The sequence below is a fragment of the Canis lupus genome, chromosome 36 (assembly GCF_011100685.1).
Source record: "Canis lupus familiaris isolate Mischka breed German Shepherd chromosome 36, alternate assembly UU_Cfam_GSD_1.0, whole genome shotgun sequence".
Classification (NCBI taxonomy): domain Eukaryota; kingdom Metazoa; phylum Chordata; class Mammalia; order Carnivora; family Canidae; genus Canis; species Canis lupus.
The window spans coordinates 10,134,387-10,160,223 of record NC_049257.1 but is presented as its reverse complement, the minus strand read 5'-3'; the positions used below and the strand labels follow the sequence as shown (position 1 = coordinate 10,160,223).

At 37.8% G+C, this 25,837-nt stretch overlaps 1 protein-coding gene and 1 long non-coding RNA gene across 16 annotated transcripts in view; one reads left to right on the top strand and one right to left on the bottom strand.

The window, feature by feature from the left end:
- The window catches only part of LOC102152414, an 85,306-nt gene that overhangs the window by 51,508 nt on the left and 7,961 nt on the right, over positions 1–25,837 (bottom strand). For all 15 annotated transcript variants that reach the window (XR_005384617.1, XR_005384625.1, XR_005384629.1 and 12 more), the window contains one exon: positions 5,257–5,364. This is a non-coding gene — a long non-coding RNA (uncharacterized LOC102152414). The remainder of the gene's footprint in view (positions 1–5,256; positions 5,365–25,837) is intronic.
- Positions 17,688–25,837, top strand: part of GRB14 (growth factor receptor bound protein 14) — a 131,387-nt gene continuing 123,237 nt past the window's right edge. The window contains exon 1 of the mRNA XM_038584687.1: positions 17,688–17,734. Within this exon, the coding sequence (XP_038440615.1) occupies positions 17,703–17,734 (32 nt within the window). The 5' untranslated portion in view covers positions 17,688–17,702. The remainder of the gene's footprint in view (positions 17,735–25,837) is intronic.

Here is a 25,837-nt window from a genome sequence, read left to right as displayed (position 1 = left end):
TTTGGAAGAAAAGATGATGGTGCTCCATAGTTATCTGGCTTCCCCTTTCACAGTGTATTTATTATTAAGGAGTTTCTTAAACCTACAAGGAATCCCCCTAGATGCATCTTTTGTCAGCCCAAATCAAACCAAACCAAGACCAAATCTTCAGGAAAGATTTCACTTGCTCCCCTAGTCCTCCTATTCGTGAACGGCATGACACTTTCCAACTAGACCAATGTCTTATTAATTCAGAGAGACATGTATGCCTTTTGAACAAAAAGATAATTTGCCAAAACTCTGCATGATTTGCCACGCAGTTTACTATAGGATGGATCCAAATTTCCAAGCAGTGGTATAACAGAGAAATCAGACAATTGGAATAGGCATTCAGAAATGGCTATTCATCCAGAAGCATAAAATTCTCATTCTTAGGAATGTTTGGTTTTATTTACCAGACCTGAGTCATGCCCATGTTAAAGGGAAATTCCCAATGAGGTCCTGGATGTGACCAACTGGGTGTGCTCCAATCTCCTCAAGCCAACACCAGACCAAAACAGGACCTCATTCAGTGAAGCTTACACTAGGACTGCCTCCATGGTTACAGGGTAGTTCACAGAGCAGGCATCTGCATTCAGAAGTTGCTTTTTGATGAGCAACCTTAAAACCCCATATTATGGCAGTCAATGACGGTTGTATTTTATTACTTATCACATAGATATGACTAAAGATTACCATTTTGCCCCAATGCTGTATTATTCAAACCTTGCTTTGATTTGCTATATTTTTGTTATTTATACTCAAGAAATAAATGATAATAGATACTACTTATACAGGGAAATAAATGAAAACAAAGAATAGGTTAGCTTCTTCTTTATTCTTGCCCTGATCATTTTCTATGTTTCTAAGGTTTTTATAAATACAGTTTGTGTTCCTTTGTCCTTTCAGCAATAGAAAAGTTCTTCCCTCCCATTTCCCTTAAGACTTACAGATTATCTTTAAAACATGGCTGTGTACTCTCATGTTTTTGGCTGTTCTAATAATAATTTAATATAAAATGGGGATTAATGGCTCTTAATTACATTGGCCCTGAACACTGGCCCTAGTGGGACTGGTTGAAGACTTAATATGGACATATGATGGGTAAATTTCAAAAACAACATAGAGTTGTTGGAAACATTTTCATTTTCTCATAATGCACTAAGATTAATAGAAAAAAATCATAGCTGAAGAGACCAGGAATAATGATCTACTTAATAAACTGATGGAAGGAAAAATCAAGAAGATAGTAAATATTCATACTCCTATTATGTAAAAATTCTTCACATAGAGCCCGGCATATAAAGCCCGTATAAAATGGTAACAATGAACTAAGGTTTATATTAGTTAACTTTATGAAATGCGCATATTATTGCTACTTTCTAGGGAGAGAAACTGAGAGACAGAAACCAAGGGAGTTACATTGTCTCAGAACATCTGGTCTGGCTGGTTAAAGATGAGGTTGAGGTTTAAACTCAAGTCTTTATAGATCACAGCCTGTGTGCTTAACCACAGTACTGGCTGGGATGGATGCAGGCTGAATAAGTATATATTCTTTACAAAATAAATATATTAAACCCATAAAGGATAGAATATCTTCTTCTTGGAATACTAGTTTATAAACTCTCCTTCATTCCTATATAATTTTATTAATCTATTATATTAGTGTCTAAAATTCAGTTTATCAAACTGAATCAGTATATAAGTTCATTCTTCCTAAACTTTAATAAAATCTGTTGGTTGATATAGACATGACCTGCTTTGTGATAATTGTTTATATATGTGTTTACTTGTGCTATATATACTGTGTAGTTGTCTTAATTCCCAAATTTATGAATATGTTAACAAAAACTAAAGCTCTTGTTTTATTTATTTATTTGTTTATTATTTATTTATTTTAAAAACTCCTATTTTTTTAAATGAAGTTATTGAGTACACTGATGACGTAGGAAAATACAACAGATTTTTCTGAGGGAATTGTTTTAGTGGCCTTTACATATAGGGGGTCAAGTTCAATCTAGTATGGTAAACTTGCTCCAAAAACACATGTCATTTTTAGGGGTCCTATTAATTGCTGAGGGATATGCTTATGTGCTATAAAAATGACATTTTTTACTTCCCTTTATTCATTTGTCACTATTCTCTGTTCCTTTTAGGATTTCTAAGGATTTTTATTTCTCATTGTATGTCCAAATCAACCTCGTTTTCTTTAAAAAGAATTTTCCAGAGAAGTACATAGGAGTCAAAAACAGCAATAAAATATCTTAGATAACTTTTTTAGATTGCTTAGCTGTTACATATGCCATAAAAATAACTGTTTTTGTACAACTGGTAATTAAGTAACATGATAATCTGTATAGGAAATGGCTTGTTTTGTTCACTTCCAAATTATGTCATTATATAGGCATCCATTGGTTTGGGAATGAATACTTACAAAATATGTTGGTTAAAAGGTCTTTATCAAATGAGAGGAGACTTAAATTTGAGTAATGAAATCAGGGATTGGCAGACTTCATCTGTTCATGGCCAGATAGTAAATACTTCAGTCTTTCCTGGCCATATGGTCTCTGTGGCAACTACTCGGCTCTGCCATTATAGCACAAAAGCTTCCCTCACCTTTCCCTTAACTTACAGATTATCTTTATTTTTTTAAAAAAGATTTTTAATGTATTTATTCATGACAGACACAGAGAGAGAGAGAGAGAGGCAGAGACACAGGCAGAGGGAGAAACAGGCTCCCTGCGGGGAGCCCGACATTGGACTCGATCCTGGGTCTCCAGGATCACACCCGGGCTGAAGATGGCGCTAAACTGCTGGGCAACCGGGGCTGCCTTATAGATTATCTTTAAAACATGACTATGTACTCTCATGTTTTTGGCTGTTCTAATAATAATTTAATATAAAATGGGGATTAATGGCTCTTAATTACATTGGCCCTGAACACTGGCCCTAGTGGAAATGAACAGAATTTGGATGATTGGAACCAAAAGTGCAGGCAGGACTATAAATTGGGTGAAGACCTGAAACATGAACACACAGGATAGTTGTTTTAAAGAGAAGGAAATGGGGATATAAGATTGAAAGAGAGTTCAAAGTTTGGCTCTACAGCCAAGGAAAAAGGAAAGGCGCATCATGAAAATAAGTGACGAAAGTTTAAAAAGTTCAAAAATGTCTTTTCAAAGGTGAACTAGACCATTGTACACAGCTGAATAATCCTAATTGGTTGACATTTTAATACAGATTATGGGTAAGAGTCGTAAGCAACAGTATTTGAAAGATGTTAGTTGTATCATAAAATTACCAATATTACCCAAAAACCTTGCAGAAGAGAAGAGACCATTAAATATGAACAAGTTAGTGAACTAATAGATAGGTTGGCATCTAGTAATAGGGATCCTGAGCTGGAGAGGCCAGGGTTTAAAGATTTGTGAATGGCAGGTAATTACAGGGAGCAAGACCCAAGTGCAGATATTGGTATACAAAGCAGGATAATCAGAGAAATGGATCAAAGAAGATACTCATAACCTGGAATCCGAGTTATCAAGAAGGGTCTAAAAGATGCAGTGAAATTCCCTGAATTCTGAGTTCCTGTCAACATTGAGAGAACACACAGATGAGGTTCTCCTGCTAGGTGATTAGAATTGGCAGGAAAACAAAAGACAGAAAGGGAGAGAGCTGTACTATAAGTAACCAAAGAATGAAATAACACCCTGGTTAGATGACATAGTATTTTTTAATAAAGCGAAACCTAGGTCTTTCACTTTCTTCATTTAAATTATGCCACTATTCAATTTAAATTCTGTGTCATCAGCTGGACATTAGTTGATATTTATTTTAGTCATTTTAATTACAAATATGGTCATAGGAAATGCATATTTGATTGTATATGTCCTAAAATCTGGTACTCATGCTCTATTTGGAGAAGCCCATTTGGTCACATTCTTGGTCTTACATCTTACTGACCCATCACCGAGTCTTACTATGCCCCTAAGCATCCCTCTACTTATCTATTTCTTTCCTTCCCCCATTGGTTCAACTTAGCTCAAGTCTTCAGCTTATCTGACTTGGATTGCTGAAATATCTTCTCAAATCCTATCTTCACACTTGAGCCAGAATGGTCTTTACAAAACAAAAATTACATCATGTCCCCTCTCATTACCTTTAGGAGCCCAGCTCCATTACTGCCCAACTGTGCAACTTTGGTAAAGTACTTTCAGTGTCTGTGCCTCAGTTTCATTTCCTATAAAATCGGGAGTAATAACAGTATCTAGAACATACACCAGATGTGAAGACTAAATGAGATACATTTAGAGCAATGTGCCCCACTCATATAAGCACTAAAAAAGCATTACATATTACTCTTGTTTAGAATGGCATCCAAATTCTTTTGTATAGTATTCAGCACCCCTCATGATCTTGCCCTTGTTTTCCTATCTGACATCAACCCTCATCACACCACAAACTACTCCTTACCTTGCACCAATAACACTGCTCTAGCCACGCTGAACTACTTACAATTATTTTCAATCTTCCATTCTTTCTCTTAGGTCAGGGCCTTTGCACACGCAGCTATACTTCTGTCTGGAAAGTCCCACATACTTTGCCTGATTAAATTCCATTCTTCTTTGGGACTGAGCTTCATCTTCGTTGCAAAGGCTTTTCTAGGTCTCTGAAGCCTAGACCAGGTGTTTTTTTGTTTTGTTTTTTTTTGTTTGTTTGTTTTTGTTTTGCCTAGATGCCCTGCAGTTAACTGTGTTTACCTGCCTTCATGAACTCATTGTAACTGCTTGCTGCTTTGGCTATCTCCCCTCTGTAGTCCACAAAATTCGGGGAGGCGGAATTCTGAGGGCAGAGCCTGTGATGGTGCCTGGCACATACAGCACAGGCAACAAATAATTTGTTGCCTTCGTTACTGAATAGGCCACTTATGGCATAATACGGCTGTTATTTTAAAAGTGAAACAAAGCAAAGCAAAACATATTGATGGCAATTACACAATCATCCTATTTGTTTCCTTCCCAAAATATTCAGACACACTGGAAATACATAAGTAAATGTGGTGTTTGGAGTATAAATATGTCTCATTCAAAACGGAAGCTTGAAGCCATTATATGCATTTTTAAAATGTACTGTAAAAATATGCTTAATGTTATAAGCTACAAATTATTGCACCAGATAGGAAAAAAAAATCAAATTGTCAATTGACTAGTTATATTTACATTTATAATTAATTCTTACCTTTTTTGTTCCTTAGTTAGGGCTCCTGTTTTAACTTTGAGATAAACATGATGTTCACTGAGCTTGACTTATTGGACAGTAACCCAGGACCCACTGAATCGAAGCACCCTGGAGAAATACAAATATATTTTTATTCATTATGGCAGATGCTCTTTGAAACTTGAATTGTGAGAACAGAAGTTCAATGAATGTGTTTCACATTTGTTCTTGTGACAGAGGCCAAATGACACCATGTAAAGATCCTCAACTAAGTGTCAAGAGAAAAACTTGTGTCCTGGAGTCCTCTTTGCCACTTACAATAGCCTTGTGATTGCAAGGGTGTCTTCCAACATCTCTTGATTTTAGAATAGAGAAGAAAGATGTCTTAAGAGGCACAGCATGGGTAGGAGAAAGGATCTGATATGTAAGTGCTGGGGAGTCCTGGCTTTGCCACTATTACTTGGGTGATCACTAAACTGTCTGTTCGCATTTTCTCTTTCCCTCCTCTATATATTGTAAGTGCTCAGCATACACTTTGTTAGATGATACAAAAATGAATGTGTGGTTCTCATCTAGAAGAGCTAAGAATTCAGTATAAAAGACAGAACTCCAAACCTCTAATGATATCGCTAGTCACATAGCTCAAACTTCTCTGTGCATTAGAATCAGCTGGAGATCATCTTATTTTTTTTTTAATTTTTATTTATTTATGATAGTCACACAGAGAGAGAGAGGGGCAGAGACACAGGCAGAGGGAGAAACAGGCTCCATGCACCGGGAGCCTGATGTGGGATTCGATCCCGGGTCTCCAGGATCGCGCCCTAGGCCAAAGGCAGGCGCCAAACCGCTGCGCCACCCAGGGATCCCTGGAGATCATCTCAAAATGTGCATTGTGACTCAGTAGGTCTGGGGGGGAACCCAAGGTTCTGTACTTCTTAGAAGCTCCCAGGCAGTGGAGACTACTGACCCCGGGGCCCTGCTTTGAGGAGCAAGTACATTGAGATATGCACAGAGAGACACTAGAACAGTATAGAAGGAAGCTAACTCAACCAGGAATACTCCACAGAGCAAGTGAAATGGACTTGAGGGATGAGTAACAGAAGGTGAAAGAGAAGGTATTAAATGCATGTGAGTAGGGGCAATTTTTATATAGGACATAGAAGTGTGAATAGCTACAGTGTGGGTGTGGAAAAAAGATAGCAATGTGGTTGGGGGGGGGGTGGCATGTGGTAAGGAGACCAATTTCCAGGAAGTGGAATAGTCCACATGGACGATGATGAGGACCTATATCACTTTAATGTATTCATCTGATTATTCATAGGCCCATTTTGAAAAAGGTATGTGGTAGAGAGGGCCTCATGAAGGTGGGGACTGTGAGGACAGAAAAAAGGAAAGATTTCTTCCAAAATATTTATGAGGTAAAAAATGACAGGACCAGATCCCTGACTGAATGTGGTGGAGGGTCAAGGATGAGGCATGCAGGGATGTCTATGGCTCAGGTGACCAGAAAACAGGGTTGTTTTTTAACTTGGAGAATCCAAAAGAAGCAGCAGGTTTGGATTCAGTGGAGGAAGTGAAAAATAAAAATGAAATGAGTCTTGGGCCACTCAGTGGTTGAGCATCTGCCTTTGGCTCAGGTCGTGATCCCGGAGTCCTGGGATTGAGTCCCACTTCAGTCTCCCCGCAGAGAGCCTGCTTCTCCCTCTGCTTACATCTCTGCTTCTTTCTCTGTTTCTTGTGAATAAATAAATAAAATCTTCAAAAAAATGAAATGAGTCTTAAGCATATAAAATGTAACGACTGAGGGAGAGATTCACGTCCAGTCCAGTAGGTCTGAGGATTACTGTTGCTCCCTTTTGTTAAGTCCATTGTCCTTGAATACTGCATAGAGTTAGCACTTTCTATTTAGTAATAAATAAAACAACAATTTTAAGAAAGAATTAACATTTACCCTCATTTCATGAGTCCCCTCAGAGATTTTTCTCTGTTCACTTATAAATTATTTTTGTGTATTTCTTAAAAGTTGACTGTTATGACTTTTAATCGTATTAAAATCTTTTTTTTCTGAACACAGCATCTTTTTATCTTGCCCGTGGATAGGTCATATAATACAATTCATTTTCTATGTCTCTTCCTTTTAATTATTGCCAGCATAATTTCAGCTGCTTTTGTTGAAAAGTGATTATTGACCTTATTTTCTCCTTTGACACTCTCTTTCCATTTCTCGTGGGCTCTATCTGATTATGTTCAGACTCCTTAAATAAGTCATTCTGAAACAATTTGTCATGAATAAATTATTTTTGGTAGTAAATGATATTGAGTCTTAAAGAAAAACTGTACAATAAAATGAATTTAGCAAAATTTTGTCTCTACTAGTAGAACTGAAATTTTTTCATAACAGGAGTTCCAAAATTGTAAATCATCAGGGCCATGTAGGTAATGTAGTAGATAAAAGGGGGCTGAATATAGGAATTCTGGCATTTTGATGCTGTCATAATTCGTGTTCAGTACTAAAGATGAAACTTGGCCAGGGAGGCATTAATGATCAGTGGGGAGTGTGGAAAGCTGGAGAGCACAGGCCCCAGATGAAGGGAAAGATATGAAGGGAAAGGTATGTTAGTGACAGGGGATTGATCCATGGAGGAAGGCAGATGATCTCTTTCAAGATTTTCTGATTTTTCAAGAGAAGTAGAAATCTAGATTTTTAATTGACGTCTACTGATCTTATCAATGTTGGCTCAAATATTTAAAAAATACCATTCATAGTTATGGGTTGAACTGCATCCCATAAAAAGATATTTTGAGTCCTAATCCCAATATCTTGGACATGACCTGATTTCAAAATAGGGTCTTTGCAGATGTAATCAAGTTAAGATGCATCATCAGGGTGGGCCCTAACATGGTATGACTGGTATCCTTGCAAGAAGACAGGAGAGAAGCACACAGGGCAAAGGTCATGTGAAGGAGGCAGAGACTGTAATGGTGCCTCTAAAAACCAAAAAACGGCAAGGACTGCCAACCATCGCCAGAAGCCAGGAAGAGAGCATGGAACAGATTCTCCCTCCCAGCCCCCAGATTCTCCCTCAGTCTTGTTAACTTTTAGACTCCAGAACCCTAGACAGTATATTTCTGTTGTTTCAAGCCACACAGTTTGTGGCACTTTGTTACAGAAGCCCTAGGAAATTAATAAAATAGTAAATAAACATGCCTGTGAGTTTTATATACAGTCTACTACCGTGTAATATTAGGTAATTTTGTTACAGATTTTAAAAACCCTGGAATTTGCAAAAAACAAAACAAAACAAAACAAACTTTTTTTTTTGGCTATACTTGGCTAGAATATGGCAAGCTGATTTGTGTCGTCATCAACATCGTCATTTTCATTGACATTGCTATTAGCACAACAGAAGACCAGGAGTTAAGTATTTAAATTTATTCCCTCAATAAATATTAAGTAGTACCAGGTGCCAGCTACTGGGCAAGGCTCAAGAAGTAAAACTGTGAGTAAGAACAGCCGTTTGTTTCCTTGAAGAAATTGACCACTATCACAGTAGTTGCCATATAGAACAGTGATGAGAGAGCATCTCAGAATGCTACAGGAAGACAGCTACAGGTCAGGGAAACCATCCAGTGGTGATGTGCACAATTTAAGTGTGTGTGCCTCAGGAGTGAGATGTAAGCAGATCTGTCTTATATCTCAGTATACATATAACAGAGCTGAGGTTCCAACCCAGGACCTCTGACCCAAATTCCTTTTTACCTCATCACACTACTTTGGTTTTCTTCATCTGCAGAAATGGGGATAATATTATTCCTTTCAGCTTTCTTGAAGAATACATTAGACCTCTGGAACACACTGACTCTGTGTCTTGGCAGAACTTACTAGTGCCCACCAGATTCTGGTTCCCACCTGTCCTGGATACGTGGAGGACTATATTTTCCAGATTCTGCACACTTGGCCACAGCCACGTGACTAGTTCTGACCAATGGGTCACAGCACGGAAGAGCCAGTGTGCCATTTTCCATGCTCTCTTCCTCTGAGGCTGGGAGCCCGGAGACCATGTGTTCCAGATGGTGGAACTGCAAATGATGACGTTTCTGTCAGCCTGGGTCTCTGAGCAATTATCAGAACAGGACCCCTGCCAACCCATGATGGAAATAAATCTTTGCTTTGTTACACTACCGGGACTTGAACGTAAATTTTTTACAGTAATTTATCTTAGTCTATCCTGACCAATGCCGTAGTTCATAATACCTGCTCCACAAATTTTCTTCTTTCTTTTAACAATAATTTAGTTCACAGGGTGATAGAAATGACTTATATTTTTAAAAATATTAATATTTAGGCATGTATTACCTAGCTGAATTTAATATATTCTTATTCCAGATCCTGAGACAAACCAAAAACCGCTTATGATAGTTAAATGTGTCCTAAGACTAGCTGAAATTGAAAAAACCATTTGCTGTCAGAAAAAAGTCACCTCTCATTAAAGATCATTTCTCTCATTCCTCCAAACCAAATTATTTAAGCTTAAAAATAGCAAAAGGACCTTATGAAAAAAACATATAAATGCTAAAAATCCCAGCTTGAGGTTTCAACCACTATTCTTAACATACCTTCAGAGGGTTTTGACTGTCATTACTACAAATAGAAGACTTCCAGGAAGGAATTATTCAACAAAAAGAAGTCTTTTATTTTCTCTACAAATTTGGGACATCAGGAGAAAGATGAGAGTAAATATAATTCCAAGTTTTCTGCTCAAACAAATCTAAATGCTTCTGTCTAGCATTCAACGTCTTGATGATACGTTCTCATTTGCTAACTAACCGCATTTCCCACTATTTTCCCCTAACATAGAGTCCATTTTAATCAGTCTCCTCAAAATCCACAAACAAGCCATATTCATCCTTTCTTTATGCCTTTTATCCATTTGCCTGAAATGCCCTTCTCTCTTACTTGGAGAATGAGCTCTAGGTCCACTTCTTATAGTTGTATTTTGTCCTCTAAGATTCAGTGCTTTTTGTTGCTGGTGTTGTTGCTTTTATTTTACCATTTTATATACACAAATATATAAATAATACATAAAAGCAATATACATAATATTATATACAAATATATATAGAGAGAGAGAGGAGAGAGAGGAAGAAAGAGACATAATTTACATATGACATTATATTAGTTTCAGGTGTACTAGATAACAATCTAATATATGTATATACTGTGACATGATCACCCCAACAAATCCAGTTAACAACCATCGATGCTTTTTAATGCCTAGTAATTTTGTCTCTTATCTGGACTCTAAGTTCTCTAAGAACAGCAATGATTTTTTTTTTTTTCACTTCACCTCCATATCCACAAAGCTTTAACACAGTACTGAGCACACCATCAGCAGTAAATAAACACTTCCTGGTTGATTGGTTTGTGAATGTATGTGGGGATGGATGGATAACGAAGTCTGACCAGGAAGGACCGAAATTGAAGAGAATCCAGAAGGATTCATGACTGAAGTCAACATTGGTGTTTGGGGAACTCCAAAATCATCTTCCATAGTTTAATTTTAGAGCTGAGTAGTACCAATTAGTGACCATTTGACAGTAAGCCTATCAAAAGTGAAAAACTCTCTGTTTGGGAATAGCTCTCGATGGCTGGAGAAAGAGGGCCTAAATATGATGCTAGATCACATTTAAACATGAGGCCTTGCATTCTCTGCTGTTGCCTCCACTATGAGAAACAGATAGATGATCACTGTATGCATGATGTCATTTCATCAAAATTGTCACCTAAGTTATAGCACAAGACGTTTTATGAAACAACGGGGAGTTTCAGTTAGCTAATAATCGTGTGATACATACTCATGTGAAGTGAAGTTTCTTAGCACCAGTAAATATGAGCATTTAAGATATTTGGGGAAGTTTTCCTCAGTTGCCAAGTTGTATACTAGGCTATCCTGTATCTGTTATGATTGTTGTTTTCAGATACGGAATGTTAAACTAGGTGTTGAATTTCTAAAAAGATGACATTCCTAAAAAGGAAAGGTCACATCGTAGACAGTGCCATGAACTGAGCTGCTTGAATGGAAGTAGAAGAGGGAGGGCTTGAGGTAGCCGTGAAATTGAGCTCAACTGATTAATTTGTTAAGTATTTCTTGAATGCTAGGCATTGTTCTAGGCACTGCTGGGCTACAAGTGATCAAGACAGACTTGTTCTCTGCAACCACAGAGCTTATATTCCATTTGGGGTGGTAGATAATGAACAAATGAATGATCAGAGTAGATTCAGACAGTGATACGTACAACGAAAAAACACAACAGGATGATATAACAGTGTCGTAAGGAAAAGGGTGGCTAAAAAAAGACCCGGGGGGTGGGGGTGACACGAAGCAGAGGCCTAAATGACACAAGGGACTAGCTTTACTGTAATGTAGGGAAAGAATGTGCCAGCAAAGACCTTTAGGCTGGAGTGAGCTAGTATGCTTGTTTGAGGACAGTAGAAAGGCCAGTATGATGGAAGTATGGCAAAGAAGCCATGTGGCTAAGATGAAACAGCAAAGGATGGGAAGGGTCAGACCTGTAGGCCATGGGATGGAGTTCAGGGTTTAATCTGACTGAAGATTGGACCCCTCACTTTTGGCTTTATCAATTCTGGTTGTAATGTATATAATCTGCTTTCATTGTGCACCTGTTCTTAGGGTGTAGCTTTAGGTCCATATTCCCTCCTTTCACTTGTCCTAACTGCTGTTCTGAAGAATCCACCATCTTTCAAACAGGAAGATTTAATGCCTTTGAGGGATTATTTGGAGAAAATATACACCCTCTGTAATAACCCTTCCTTAAAAAGTATAACTGTTCCTTATGTGTCTATTTTGCAACTAATAGTGTACCAGTTCAGAAACAAAAATCTAAATATGAGAAGCTTTATTTCCTCTCTTATGGTGTTGGTGCCAGGGACAACTTATCAATGTGGCACAAGATCTAGGGCCCTCAATACTTTAAGGGGATCATAAAAATGTTTCAACTTATCTTAAAATTGAAAGAAGCAAATGAACTTTTAGGTTAGAGAAAATGAGTAATATTAATATGTTCTATTATATTCATTTTTATACCAATGCAGTTTTAAAATGTTAAATATTTTTGATGGAAGAAACCCATAAAGGCAGAGTGCATAGGGCCCATGAAAGTGATAATACAGTTCCATTGGTTCCTATATAGTAATAGATATCAAAGTACTCTTTACTCTTAAATATAATTATTATTCTCTTAGAAAAACATTTTATTTTGTTCATTCTAGTTTATTGATTTAGTGAACTTAAACTATTTGAATAGTAAACCCTTTTTTTTTTTATAAAAGCTTTAATTTATTTATTTGAGAGAGAGAGCGCACAGAGGGAGAGGGAGAAGCAGATTCTCAGCTGAGCAGAGAGCCAGACATGGGGCTCAATCCCAGGACCCTGAGATCATGACCTGAGCTAAAGGCAGATGCTTAACTGACTAAGCCACCCAGGTACCCCAAGAGTAAACCCTTAATAGTGAAAAAATTTAATGTATCTCAAAGATGCATATTAACTTATAAAAATATATATCTACTAATGTATTACCATGTTGTATGAAATAAAACACAGTTATAGAAATAAAATATAAAGCGAGATTAAAGATGAAATAATGTTTAGATAATTTTTAAAGTTATTAATGATATATAAATGTTTAATTTTTTAAGATTTTATTTATTGAGTTAGTTTAGAGAGAGAGCACAGGGGTAAGAACAGAGGGGGAGGGAGAGGAAAGAATCCCAAGTGGACTCTGCACTGAGTGCAGAGTTGATGTGGGGCTCAATCTTATGACTTTGAGGTCATGACCTGAGCCAAAACCAAGAGTTGGATGCTTAACTGATTGAGTGCCCCAGGCGCCCCTATAAAATGTTTATTTCTTTTTAAAAAATATTTATTTATTTTAGAGAGAGAGTGGAGGAAGGGGCAGAGGGAGAGAGAGAGAATCTCAAGCCAGCTCTGCACTGAGCACAGAACCTGATGTGGGGCTTGATCCCACAACCCCAAGATCATGACCTGAGCCAAAATCAAGAATCGGACGCTTAACTGACTGAGCCACTCAGTACCTCTAAAATGTTACTCTTAATAAAATACTGATAATTGTTTTTAGTGAAAACAATGTAAGTGAATATGCTTAACTTCTATAAAAGCCTTCTTCTTACATTTAGTGATCTGAGAATCAATTTCAGCCTTTTAAACCTGGTTTTAAGGACTGACATAGATGAAAAGATACTTCACAAAAAATTTATATATTTCAATGGAATGAGTACATCAAGGAAAGCACTTAGGAAACTCTGATACTTAAAAAAAAAAAAAAAAAAAGGAAACTCTGATACTTGTTTTTCAGTCTCATCTACCAAATACGTAGACATCTTGTTGAAATTCAGCAACTTGATAAATGACACAAGGGAGTAGCTTCTTGGGGACCAATCATTTGTTTTTGAAACCTGATCAGAAGTTGTTGCACTGTTATACTTATAGCAATGTGTTCAAGATTCAGTGAAATCATTGTATAGAATATTTTTAAACAGATTATAAAATGTTATTTTTTAAAATTAAGAAGCTATTATGAGTATAGAAGACATATTTGTATCTGCTATTAAAATGCAGCAAAATCACATAACAATGGAAACGCCTCTGAAGATCCATTTTTTAAAAGATTTTATTTATTTATTCATGAGACACACACACACACACACACACACACACACACACACACACACACACAGAGGCAGAGACACAGGCAGAGGGAGAGGCTCCATGCAGGGAGCCCGATGCGGAACTCTATCCCAGGTCTCTAGGATCAGGCCCTGGGCTGAAGGTGGCGCTAAACTGCTGAGCCACCTGGGCTGCCCTGAAGATCCATTTTAAAAATATTTTGCTATATTAATGAGAAACAGTGAATCACTCATTATTAAAACATCAACTTAATCTTGATGGGATGAATTAAAATCTTTCTTTTCTCAAAAAATATCTACAAGGTAACATTCTATTGAGGCCCACTTATCACTGCAGCAAAGTTCAAATTTGGAGCACTTATTTAATGTGTAAGAGAAAAATGTGTAACCTATCTTTTAATTAAACAATCATTTTAAGCACTTCAACAAGAAAGCCAGTGAACTTCTTTGTATAACAAAATGAACATGGTCATTGTCCTCCTCGTTATAAAATATTTAAAGGTTATAATACTTAGAATAAAATATTTTTAAATTCACTTAATGGAACAAGGAAATTGCAACACATGGCAAAATACTGAAAGGGAACCCAAGAAGGATGGAGTAATTCTTAAAGACCTTTGGATAATACCATATACTATTGATATACTTTACACACATCATATGATCCATGCTTTCTTGATAAATACAGGCAATGAGGGTGCCAGTGTAAATATCTATATTAAAAGATTAATACAGCTTAACTTATTTTCTATTTTTCAGATAAGAAATAATTACAAATAGGAGATTTGATATTTTCACCTTGCAATAATGAATTATTAGACTCTGGAGACCATTCTGTTAAATTTCCATTGGGTATTTCTCATCTTTTTTTGGTTTAATTTTTATTCTACTTGTCTTCTCCTAATATATTTACTACGACATCGATTCCTTTTCTTATTTTTTGCCAATCAAAATGTTCTTTAAAAATGACAACAAATCAACACAGAGATTACAATTTCTAAATGGTCTGTGCATTTACACAGATTTTTCTCTGGTTCTCCTGTCAGTTGAAGTTAATAATAGAGATTAATTGAAGAAAAATTCTTTCTGTAATTGAAAAGCAATTTTCTAAAGCCTTTATTATTCAAAAAGAACTAGGCTAAATTAGCAAAATATATTCAGAAAGCTATGAAATATGCACACCTTTAAGACGAAACAAGTTTTGATCTTGAACAATAAAGATACTTTTTCACTTTTTGTTTACTTATATAAAAGTATTACATACTGAAACAGTAGAAATATGTTGTATGCTTGTCAATCGAAAATATCTGTAGATAGAATATTATTTCCATGGCTTTAACATTATGAAAGGATAGAGAAGCAAATGTTACTTATGTCAAATTGGAAATTTTAAAAAGTAAAATGAGATTATCTAATTTACTGACTATAGGAAACCAGAGGGCAAAGGGGGATTAGCATTTCAGAGACAAAATATTAGAAAGAGTACGTTAATAGCTGAGATAAAGTCATTCTATTGACTATTTTCATTTCAAAGTCTGCTATTACATCAATTGCTAGTATTTCAATTCACATTTGAATCAAAACATTGCTTAGAAGAATATGGCTGAATGTTTTAAGAATTTACTAGGAATCCATTATCCATTAGTATTGCCTATTACTTTAATTCAAAATAGCGGGAGAAAATTTGGCAAAATAAGGCAGCTTTGAAGTAGCATTGTAAAATAAATTTTTTTTTTAGTAAATGGCCACAAAAAATTTCTATTCAGCTCATCAAATTTGCCTTGGCCTAATCCATATTTACCAACTTACTTCCTCCTAGCTATTTTCATCATTTTCTATCATTAAACTAAGACAGTAGTTCTCAGTCTTGAAACCAGCAGAAATAACCCCCTGAGGGAAGTAATAACTACCTACCTCTTTGACCGCGCCTTCTCTGTCTACTTTGAGGCTTCTTCTTCCTCCTTCTGCACCCGAAATGTTCCTGACTGAGGTTAGTTCAAGTCTTTACTCTTTACTTTTCATACCCTTGCCTCTGATAATCGCATTTACCCAGTGATCTCAATTATTGCCTCCTAGCAGAAGAATCCTCAGCTAGCTGACTCTAGCTGAGACTTTTCAAGCTACAGGCTCACATTCCAACTTTCTGCTGGCCACCTACATTTGGATGCAGTACAAACAATACACATGTAATGTCTACAAAATCAAATGCATGGTCTTCCTACATCATCCTCTTGTTTCTGTTAATGCTCACAGAATTCCCCTACCTATGTTGCTTTGAGACTCGGTTCTTTGAATCCTTTGTCTCTCCTCTTACTGCCATCACATGCATTATCTTTAAAAACATCTTAACTAGTCTCCTTACTGCCAAGTGAGAAACAGGTAAATTTGAATTATCATTCTGAAGCATGGCTTTAATCATGTTCCATATCTTCTTTAAAAACTTTGTTTGCTTCTGATTACTTCTAGAAGGATGTTCAACTTCCTTAATCTGCTATTCCAGAATTTAATGATGTGTCAGACTTCTCTGGATTCATTTCCTACCATTCTATCACTTTTAGTTATACACTAAAGCTGGATTTTATTACTTTATGTTTCTCCAGTATAATATGCAATAGCTTGCCCCTTTAGCTTTGCTGATATCTAGGGTTTTTAAAAAAGATTTTATTTATTTATGAGAGACAGACATAGAGAGAGAGAGGCAGAGACATAGGCAGAGGGAGAAGCAGGCTCCATGCAGGGAGCCTGATGTGGGACTTGATCCCGTGACTCCAGGATCATGCGCTAGGTAGGCCAAAGGCAGGCGCAACCACTAAGCCACCCAGGCTTCCCGCTGATATCTAGGTTGAAATGCTGAACAACCTTTAAATCCTAGTTCAAATAAATCTTTTCCAAGAAGCTTTACCTGATAGTGCCAGCTTAATTGTGATCTCTGATTTATTTAGTTTGATTTATTCCCATGGGTTCCATGATGTAACAGAAAGGGTTTGGGCTTTGAACTTCTCTACATCAAGGTTCCAAATTCATTCTTTAGCTTTGTGACAACAGGAAACTTATTTAACTACTTTAATTTTTGACATCTATAAAATGAGAATACTACAGCCTACCAAGAAGTTCAAAAGAAATTGTGTGATATAATTGATGCCACCAAGAGAGAAGACAATTGAGTGGCTACTTCTCAGTGGCCTACGAAGATAGAATTTTCACTCATTCAGATATATTAAATGCTAAGGACCAGGTACTCTAAAATAGAGAGTAATGAACAAGATAAATATAGTCCCTACCTTTGCAGGACTAACAGTTCTAGAGTCTAAATTCACCTCAGACCCAAGTCTAATCTTCTACTTTGACCTGAAATTGATTGTATTAGTAGATATGACTCTTGCTAAAAATGTCTCTAACGCTGACATATAAAATCAGAATAGTAGCTTCTTATTTATATTAAAGATTGCAACTGTCCGACAAACTGACTACTTGACATGGTTTAACTGGTAGCCACATGGAATTAGAATGAGAAGGGGGGAAAAGACTCAAATCTTTGATGGTCTTGGGCTCTAATAGCCAGATGGGGCAATCCTTCAAACAGGAAAATAGACTTTCTTTCTTCATATATGTATATGGAGAGATGGCACCTGGGATATCAAGTCAAAGGAAGCTCCTGAATGATACCCATCTATTTTCCTCAGCTTCCTAAAGAATTTGCAGACGACGTTCCCAAATTTTCCAATGGATCCTACAGGTAGGGATGGAAATCCCCGGTATAGATCTCTGCACAAGGTATGTCTCATAGTAGTTGTTCTCTCGTAGTTCTAATGTGTGTGTCATCTCAACGTTGGTGTCTACTGACTGTCCTTCATTTGGTTTGAGATCTTCCTGGTTGGTGGTATGATGACTGATTTTCCAATGAAAGTTGGAAATCTTGGGCATTATGTACAGGACTGTGGCTCGAATAGAAGCCTTCTGTTGTAGCCGCTCAGAACACATCCCACATAGCGCATGTGACTGTACAGCTCAACACCCTCTGTTGTCACCGAAGGATCACTTAGCCATCACAGGCACATCCCTCCCACTGGAGCTGCATCACAGAAAGGGCCGGTCCCTGACAGGAGGCAGGCAGAGTCCAGGGGGAGAGCCAGTGCTGTGTGATGGGATGTGGGAGGTGCTCTGGTGGGAACAACCACATGCAGGAGGGTCTGGTGCTGAGCATGGACGTGTAAAGACTCAGTTTATTGTAAAACACGAGGAAATAGAGGCTCATGAGTCTGCAGACATGCAGATGAAACAGACGTGCAGAGGAGGGAACGCAATGTTTGCCACTCCCCGCCCGGGGACTGCGCTTGCCCTGCGCTGGCTCCCCCGTCACCGTGATGGGGATGTGGCTTTACAGGGAGTACATGTGGGGTTCACTCCTGAATCCAGCTGCACAGCTGAGCACGGCTGTGCTGACACCACGGGCCTTGAATGTGACGCAATGTGCAGTGGCTGACACCAAGTCCCCCGGCTCTGCCCTTAGGACACCCGGTAATCAGACCCACAGACCTACATCCCTGTGTCCAGGCAGTATAGGGAAACACCACACAGAAAGGCCACTCTGCAGAACAACTGGATGCTTCGTAGAGTCAATGACGTGGGAGGAATGTTCTAGAATCAGAGGAGTCAAAAAGGTGGAGACGTAGCAGCCAATGAACTGTATAAACCCAATTAATCTTATCCAAAAATTCTACACAAGACAGTTTTGGGACAATTGGGGAAATCTGCATTCGGATGTGACATGTTCATTACTATCAGTTTTCCTCAGTGTTATGTGGTATTGTGGTCACAGACAGGGGCCACCTTCTTCTGTAAGCCAACCCCACACGGATAGTGTTCCACATACGTACACGCACGGACATATAGGCAGCCAGGTCCCCGTGTACCACGCTTTCAACTTTTGTTCACGTGTGACCTTATTCACTTAAAGCGGGAGAGAAACAGCCAAAAAAAAAAGAAAAGCAAAAAAGAAAAAGAAAACCCCAAAAAACAAAAACGAAAAAACTCCACCAACTAAACATGACTCTCGTGATCTTACTTTCTGTGTTGGGCATTCGTGCTCTTGATCGTCTGCTGTGGGTCCCAAGGGCGTCTCTCCCCGGCTGCTCCATCTAAGGCACAACCGCCCCCGGCCCCAGGATGCAGGCGCAGTGTGGCCCCAGCCGAGGACTCAGCTGTGCTGTGCGTGATGTGCCCTGTTGGATTCCTGTGCACAGGTCCGGGCCAGACAGGACAGCAGAGTCTACACTGATCCGCCCAGTCAGTTTCATTGTGTTGCGCTCTCTGGCCTGCTCAGCCTTCGCCCATCAGTGGACTGTCCTAGTGAACGTGTGCCCCTAAATCTGCGGTGGCGGCTTTGGGTTCACAGCTCCTGCCTCCTCACTCCCCAAACCACAAGATGTGTTGGAGGAAAATGGTGAGAAGCACATGAGAAACTCCCAGCGATGTCGACGGTCACATCAAAGTGCAGCGAGAGGTCAGGCTACCTGCCACAAACCCGGAGCTGGTCGTGGAGCCAGAGAAACACAGAGGCAGCAGGACAGTCACAAGCCATCCTCCTCTACCGGTTAAGGAAATTAGGCTTCCACCTTCCCCGTTGGGGAGTGGACTTGCTTGCGATGGGAACACGGACGAGGGGACCAGCTGGATGCCACGTTCTGGCTCACGGCCCGCCTGTGCCCCGGGGGTCAGAGTGGGCACAGGGGGGCCTGAAGAGGACAGATGCCAGAGTGCACAAAGCTCCTGCCCGCCCAGGGCTGTGTCCCTGGATTCCTGCCGCCAAGGCAGGTACCCCAGACAGAGTCAGGGGACACCTGTGGGATCTCGGGTTCATGCATGTGCATCTGGGGCCCATTGCCCGAATCCTGTGGGGTCAGGGTCCGGGTAGCAAAAGCAGGGCTGAACGACATGATGTCTAGCTCTCCTTCAGGTAAGAGTGGACACGGAGGGAGGGACCGTGGAGAACACGGAGGGAGGCTGTGTTTGGAGAACAGTGCAGGGGGGAGAGGGAGGAGGGAAGGAGCAGCAAAGACTGAAGAAGGGGGAGGCCCAGGCTGGTGTGGGAGGGAGTGCAGAGGAGGGACCCAGAGGGGGCAGAGGACAGAGGGGAGAGAGGGGAGAGTGGGCCTGAGGGCCTCTCCCCTCTTCGTGGTGAAGCTGGGGGTAATGATGATAAAAAAAAAAAAGAGAGAATGATGAACTAAATTTTGAGCATGACTTATAAATCCTCATGTGGCAAAAAGAAATCAGTAGATAAGAAAGAATGAACTCAACTGAGTATCTTCCATTAGGCAAAATAGCAGCTCAGCATTAAAGACTAGATTTCAGTATTGAGCCAAAAGAAATATCATTATTCTCATACCTATTTCTAAGTTGTCAATTGTACTCCTATAAAATCATGTGCTTGCTAAAATATTGTCTAAGTTTCTTGAAGGCTGAGACAAGGTCTGGTTTAGCTTACTATTAGAACACCATTCCCATTAGACAGTACCTTCTGCATCAATGCTTAAGAAAGGAATGAATGGCCCATCTTATCCTTAAAGCAAAGGCATACCTATCTAGGCATCATCTGCTCATTGGATAGATCCTCTTATGAGACATTCGGGGATTCAAAGAAGAAATGGGAAGTGGGCCTTAGATGGGTATAGTGATATGGGGTTGGCACTGGAAGAGAGGTTGAAATCTTACCTCTAGCTTCCTCCTATTCCTTTGGTATTCGAGTGTCCAATAAAAGAGAGATCCCTAATACATAGTAGCTAGGTATAAGTAGAAGGGAAAATACAAAAGCAAAATAGCCTTAACAAAATAATGTTTCTTTGTCCATACCCACTTTGTGGGTCATTTAGCTCTTCACAAAGCTGTAGAGTACACGGTAATCATTATAAGCTATTATTATAGCTATTATTATATATTCATCTCCCCATCACTAGGTTCATTCCAAAAACATCTGAGGTTGGCCCGCACACATACAGTAAGATAACATTAAAAATAAAAGCAACAACCAAAATATACAAAAAAGAAGTCAAAGCCAATGCTGAGGATAAGGAAACGAACATAAACTAAAACCAAATGAAGCATTTGTACACAAAGTGCAGAATATTGTAAATGGACTACAATACACTGAGCTTTCTTACACAAGCATTTGAACTCTGCAGGTACATTCTAATTTTCTTGGAAAATCCAAGTTCCTTAGAACTATAAGCAAAAAAGAGGTTCCTGAGGGAAATAAAGATATAGCAGTATTCTTCAGGCATATTTTCAGATTTCCTTAGGCCAAATCCATGGTGCATTGCTGATTTAAAAACTGTTACCTGAGATTTCAATTTCTGCAGAATGTTCCTTAAGTAAATTTTTACGTATATTTTATCTTGCCACTATCTCCTTCCTTCCTTCTTTTTTTCTTTCTCTTTCTCTCTTCCCCTCCCCCCCCCCCTTATTTTCCTTATTTAATCCTGATGTTCATTTAAGGCATTTTTTTCAAAGGCTAGTCTTTGGCTCTGCTGGAACTGATGTTAAGAGATACCTAATTTGTTTATATTAAAAAAATAATAACAATGAAAAAGGAACTATATCCAGCCACTGAAAGTAATAAAAGTTGAAATGTAAAATAGCTGTACTTTACACTTTCATTTAAAAAGTTGGTAGCAGACTCCCTGTGAGCCATCTGGAATTCAGGAGACTAAGAGAGTGCACATTTTTGATCTAATAAAGACAGGCACAGGTGTGTTGAAAGGCACTCACTTAAAAATCATGCTTCCAGGGCTAGAGAATAAAGCATGCTCCCTGGAGTACTGTTGTGGTTTTCTTTCCACTTTTTAAAAAATGATATTCTATAGAATGTAGTAGCTCATAAAAGTGTCAGACTGATAGTTTTGGAGTTCCAAATTTCTTCTCACAAAGCAAGAGCAACACAGGCAGGCATATCACAAATTTGCTGAAACATTTTTAGTAATGGGACTTAATTGGGGCATTATAGGAACTTATAAGCATGCCACAATTTTTACATGAGTCAAGACAAACATCTGAAGACTATGGGAGGAGATGAATGGATAAATTCATAAGAAGTACAGGTAGTTTTGCATGTCAGCTCAATTATTGCTCTTAGAAGCTTCATTTTTAACTAGGTGCAAAGATTATTTAAATGGCCATTTGTGACAGTAGACGACTTACCAGAAGATAATGGGATCTCTAACAGATTGTGTTCCTATGAAATAAGTCCAGCACTAGCTGGCCATAGCAGCAAACCCCTATCTTAGAAGAACTTAGACTCAGGGGTGGACTTTAACTTCTAAAAACTACTTAAAAAACTGTATGGTTCTTAATTCAGATAGCCTTTTCCACAATTTACAAATTGCAATGCTGTCACAGCTAGCATGGAGTTGGGAGGGTGGAGACTACAAAAGTCCTATTTTAATAGGTTTAGATTTGATGAAAATGCTTGATCAAATGAAACATTTTATCAATTATAGAGGAAAGTGGAAAGGTAGAGCAACTTTTTATGCTCTCTTGAGAGCTAAGACAACAAGGCACTATAAAAGTGGAGAAAGGAGTCTTGGTTAATACCCTTTGATGAGAGATGGGTCACCAAGTGGATGTACTCTAGCAACGACAGACAATCAGAGTAGATAAGTCTTTAGGGGGCCTAAAGCTTACATTTGAGTCATCTCCAGATGAGGTAACTCCTGAATGCTAGTTCCTTCAGGAATCAGGCAGAAGCAAATACAATCCTTTCTAAAGGAAGCTACTAGCATCATCCTAGGCTTTCAATTATTTCTAAGTCATTTTGCAAATCAATGTCAAGTAAGCAATAAAAGTATATAATCAGGTGCACAAAGCGACAGTATATGAATAAAATATAATAGAAATAGCACACAATAGAGAAGCAGAAACTTCAAATATGGACATTATCAAACACATATTCTAAATAGCACCTATTATTTTCAAGGAGATAAGAGAGAAGAATGAGAATTGCAGTGGGTATTTAGAAACTAAAAACATAACCAAAATTATGTATGAATGGATGAGTTCATTAATATCTTGAACTCAGCTGTCAGGAAAAAATACCTAGAACAAAGCATGGGGAAATAAAAACATTGGTAATACATAATAAAGGTTAAAAAACAAGGAGGGCACAGTGATAAGGTCTAAGATATGTACAACTAGAATCCCAGAAAGGGAGAAAAGAGAAAGAAGAAGCACTATTTACAGAGAGAATGTATGGAAACATTTCCAAATTGATAAAAAAATATATTATGTCACAAATTCAAGACCACGTACAAACTGCAAGAGAAATAAATAAAAAGAAATCCTCATCTAAGTACATCATGGTGAAGTTGGCTAAAAACCCAGAATAAAAGAACATCTTAAGAGTAAGGGAGAGGGTGGATAGAAGTAAAATTGCTTTTATAATAAATAAGAATAAATAAGAAACAAAATCCTATGCTCCTTCATAATAATAACACTGAAAAAGTGGGGGAATGGAAGTTAACTTTTTTTAACTGATAAAAGGCACTTATGACAACTGACAGGTAATATCCTACTTAAGGCTAAAAGATCAGATACTCCCCCTTAAGATAATAAATAAGACATGGATATTTGTTCTCACTATTTCTATTCAGCATTATACTGAAGGCTTTAGTCAGAGCAATTAAGTAAAAGAAAAAAAAAAACAAAAGAAAGAGGAGGAAGCAAAGGAGACGGAGAAGGAAGAAGAGGGAGGAGCAATAGAGGGGAAGGAGGAGGACAAGAAGGAAAAGAGGAAGAAGAGGAAAAGAAAAAAAAAAGACAAAGTAAAAGATATTCAGATTGAAAATAAGAACTAAAGTTGTCTCTATTTGCAAATGACATGATCCTGTATATAGAAAATCCTAAGGAATCCACCAAGAGCAACAGCAAAAAACACCCCAAAACTATTAGAACTAATAAATGAGTTTCACAAGGCTGCAGGATACAAGATAAGTATACAAAAATTACTTAGTAATACACTCAAGAAAAGTAGTATAACATTTATAATCTGAAAACTACAAAATGTGGTTGAAAGAAACCAAAGAAGACTTAAATGAATGGGAAGATATCCCATGTTCATGGATTAAAAGACTTGATATTCCCCAAATTTAAGCACAGATTCAGTGCAATCCCTAGGAAAACCTCAGCGGGCTCCTTTGTAGATATTGACAAGTTGGCTTTAAAATTCAAAAGGAAGGCAGCCCCAGTGGCCCAGCGGTTTAGCGCTGCCTTCAGCCAAGGGCATGATCCTGGACCCAGTCCTATGTCAGGCTCCCTGCAGGGAGCCTGCTTCCCCCTCTACCTGTGTCTCTGCCTCTCTCTCTCTCTGTGACTCTCATGAATAAATAAATAAAATCTTAAGATAAAATAAAATAAAATTCAAAAGGAAATTCAAGGGACCCAGGATAGCTTAAAAAAAGAACAAATTTGGAAAACTCACAATTCCCAATTTCAAAACTTCCTACAAATCTATAATAGTGAAAATAGTGTAGTAGTGACCTAAGAAAAACAGGTAGATCAATGGACTAAAACTGAAAGTCCAAAAATAAACCCTCATATTCATGGTCAATTCACTTTTGACAAGGATCTCAAGACAATTCAATGAAAAAAATTAGTCTTTTCAATAAATGATAATGGAAACAAATGGACATACAAATATGGAAGAAAAAAGTTGGACTCCTTTCTCACATCATATATAAAAATGTATCATAGACTTAAATATAAAAGCAAGAACTTTATAACTCTTAGAATAAAATATAAGAGTATATCTTTGTGACCCTGGTCCTCTTAGCTATGACACCAAAAGCATATGTATCAAAGGAGAAAAACTGGACTTTATTAAAATTAAAAACTTTGTGATTCTAAGGCATCATCAAAAAAGGAAAAAGACATCCACAAAATGGAAGAAAATATTTGCAAGTCACAAATATAACAAACTTGAATGTAGAACATGTAAAGAATTTTTATAACTCAATAATAAAAGACAAATAATTCAAAAGTGGGGAAAGGATCTGACATATCGCCAAAGAAGATATATAAATGGCCAATAAGCACATGAAAGGATGTTCAACATCATTAACTCTCTGGAAAATGCAAATTCAAAATCATAATGAGGTATTACGTGGCACTCACTAGAATGGCTATACTGAAAAGACTGATAATAACAAGTGGTAATGAGAATGGGGAAAAACAAAACAAAACAAAAACAAACAAAAAAAGAGAATGGGGAAAAACTGGAACTCTTATACATTGTTGGTATGAAGATAAAATGGTACAGAGTCTGGAAAATATTCTGGCAGTTCTTTAAGTGACTAAACAAGGAACAATCATACAGCTCTGAAGTTACAAAGAGAAACAAAAACTCTGTACACAAATGTTCATTGTGGCACTTTTCACAATAGCCAAAAAATGAAAAAAAAATCCAAATATCAATCAATTGATTAATGGATACAAAATATACATACATATGACGGAACATTATTCCTCAATAAAAAAGGAATGGAGTACTGATACATGCCACGACATTCATGAACCTTGAAAACTTAAGCTAAGTGAATGAAGCCAATCATAAAAGACCACATTTTGTATGATTCATTTTATATGAAATGTCCAGATTAAGAAACTCTATAGAGACAGAAGATAGACGAGTGATTACTTGGGTTGCATCGGTAAAATTAAGAGCATTTTAATGAGCAAGGTTTCTTTCTGGGGTGATAAAAGTGTTTTAAAATTGATTGTAATGTTGGCTGCACAAATCTGTGTATATATGAAAAGCCATTGAATTGTACCTTGAAGTGATGAATTGTATGGTATAACAATATAGTTGTTATACGTAGAAAAGTAAAG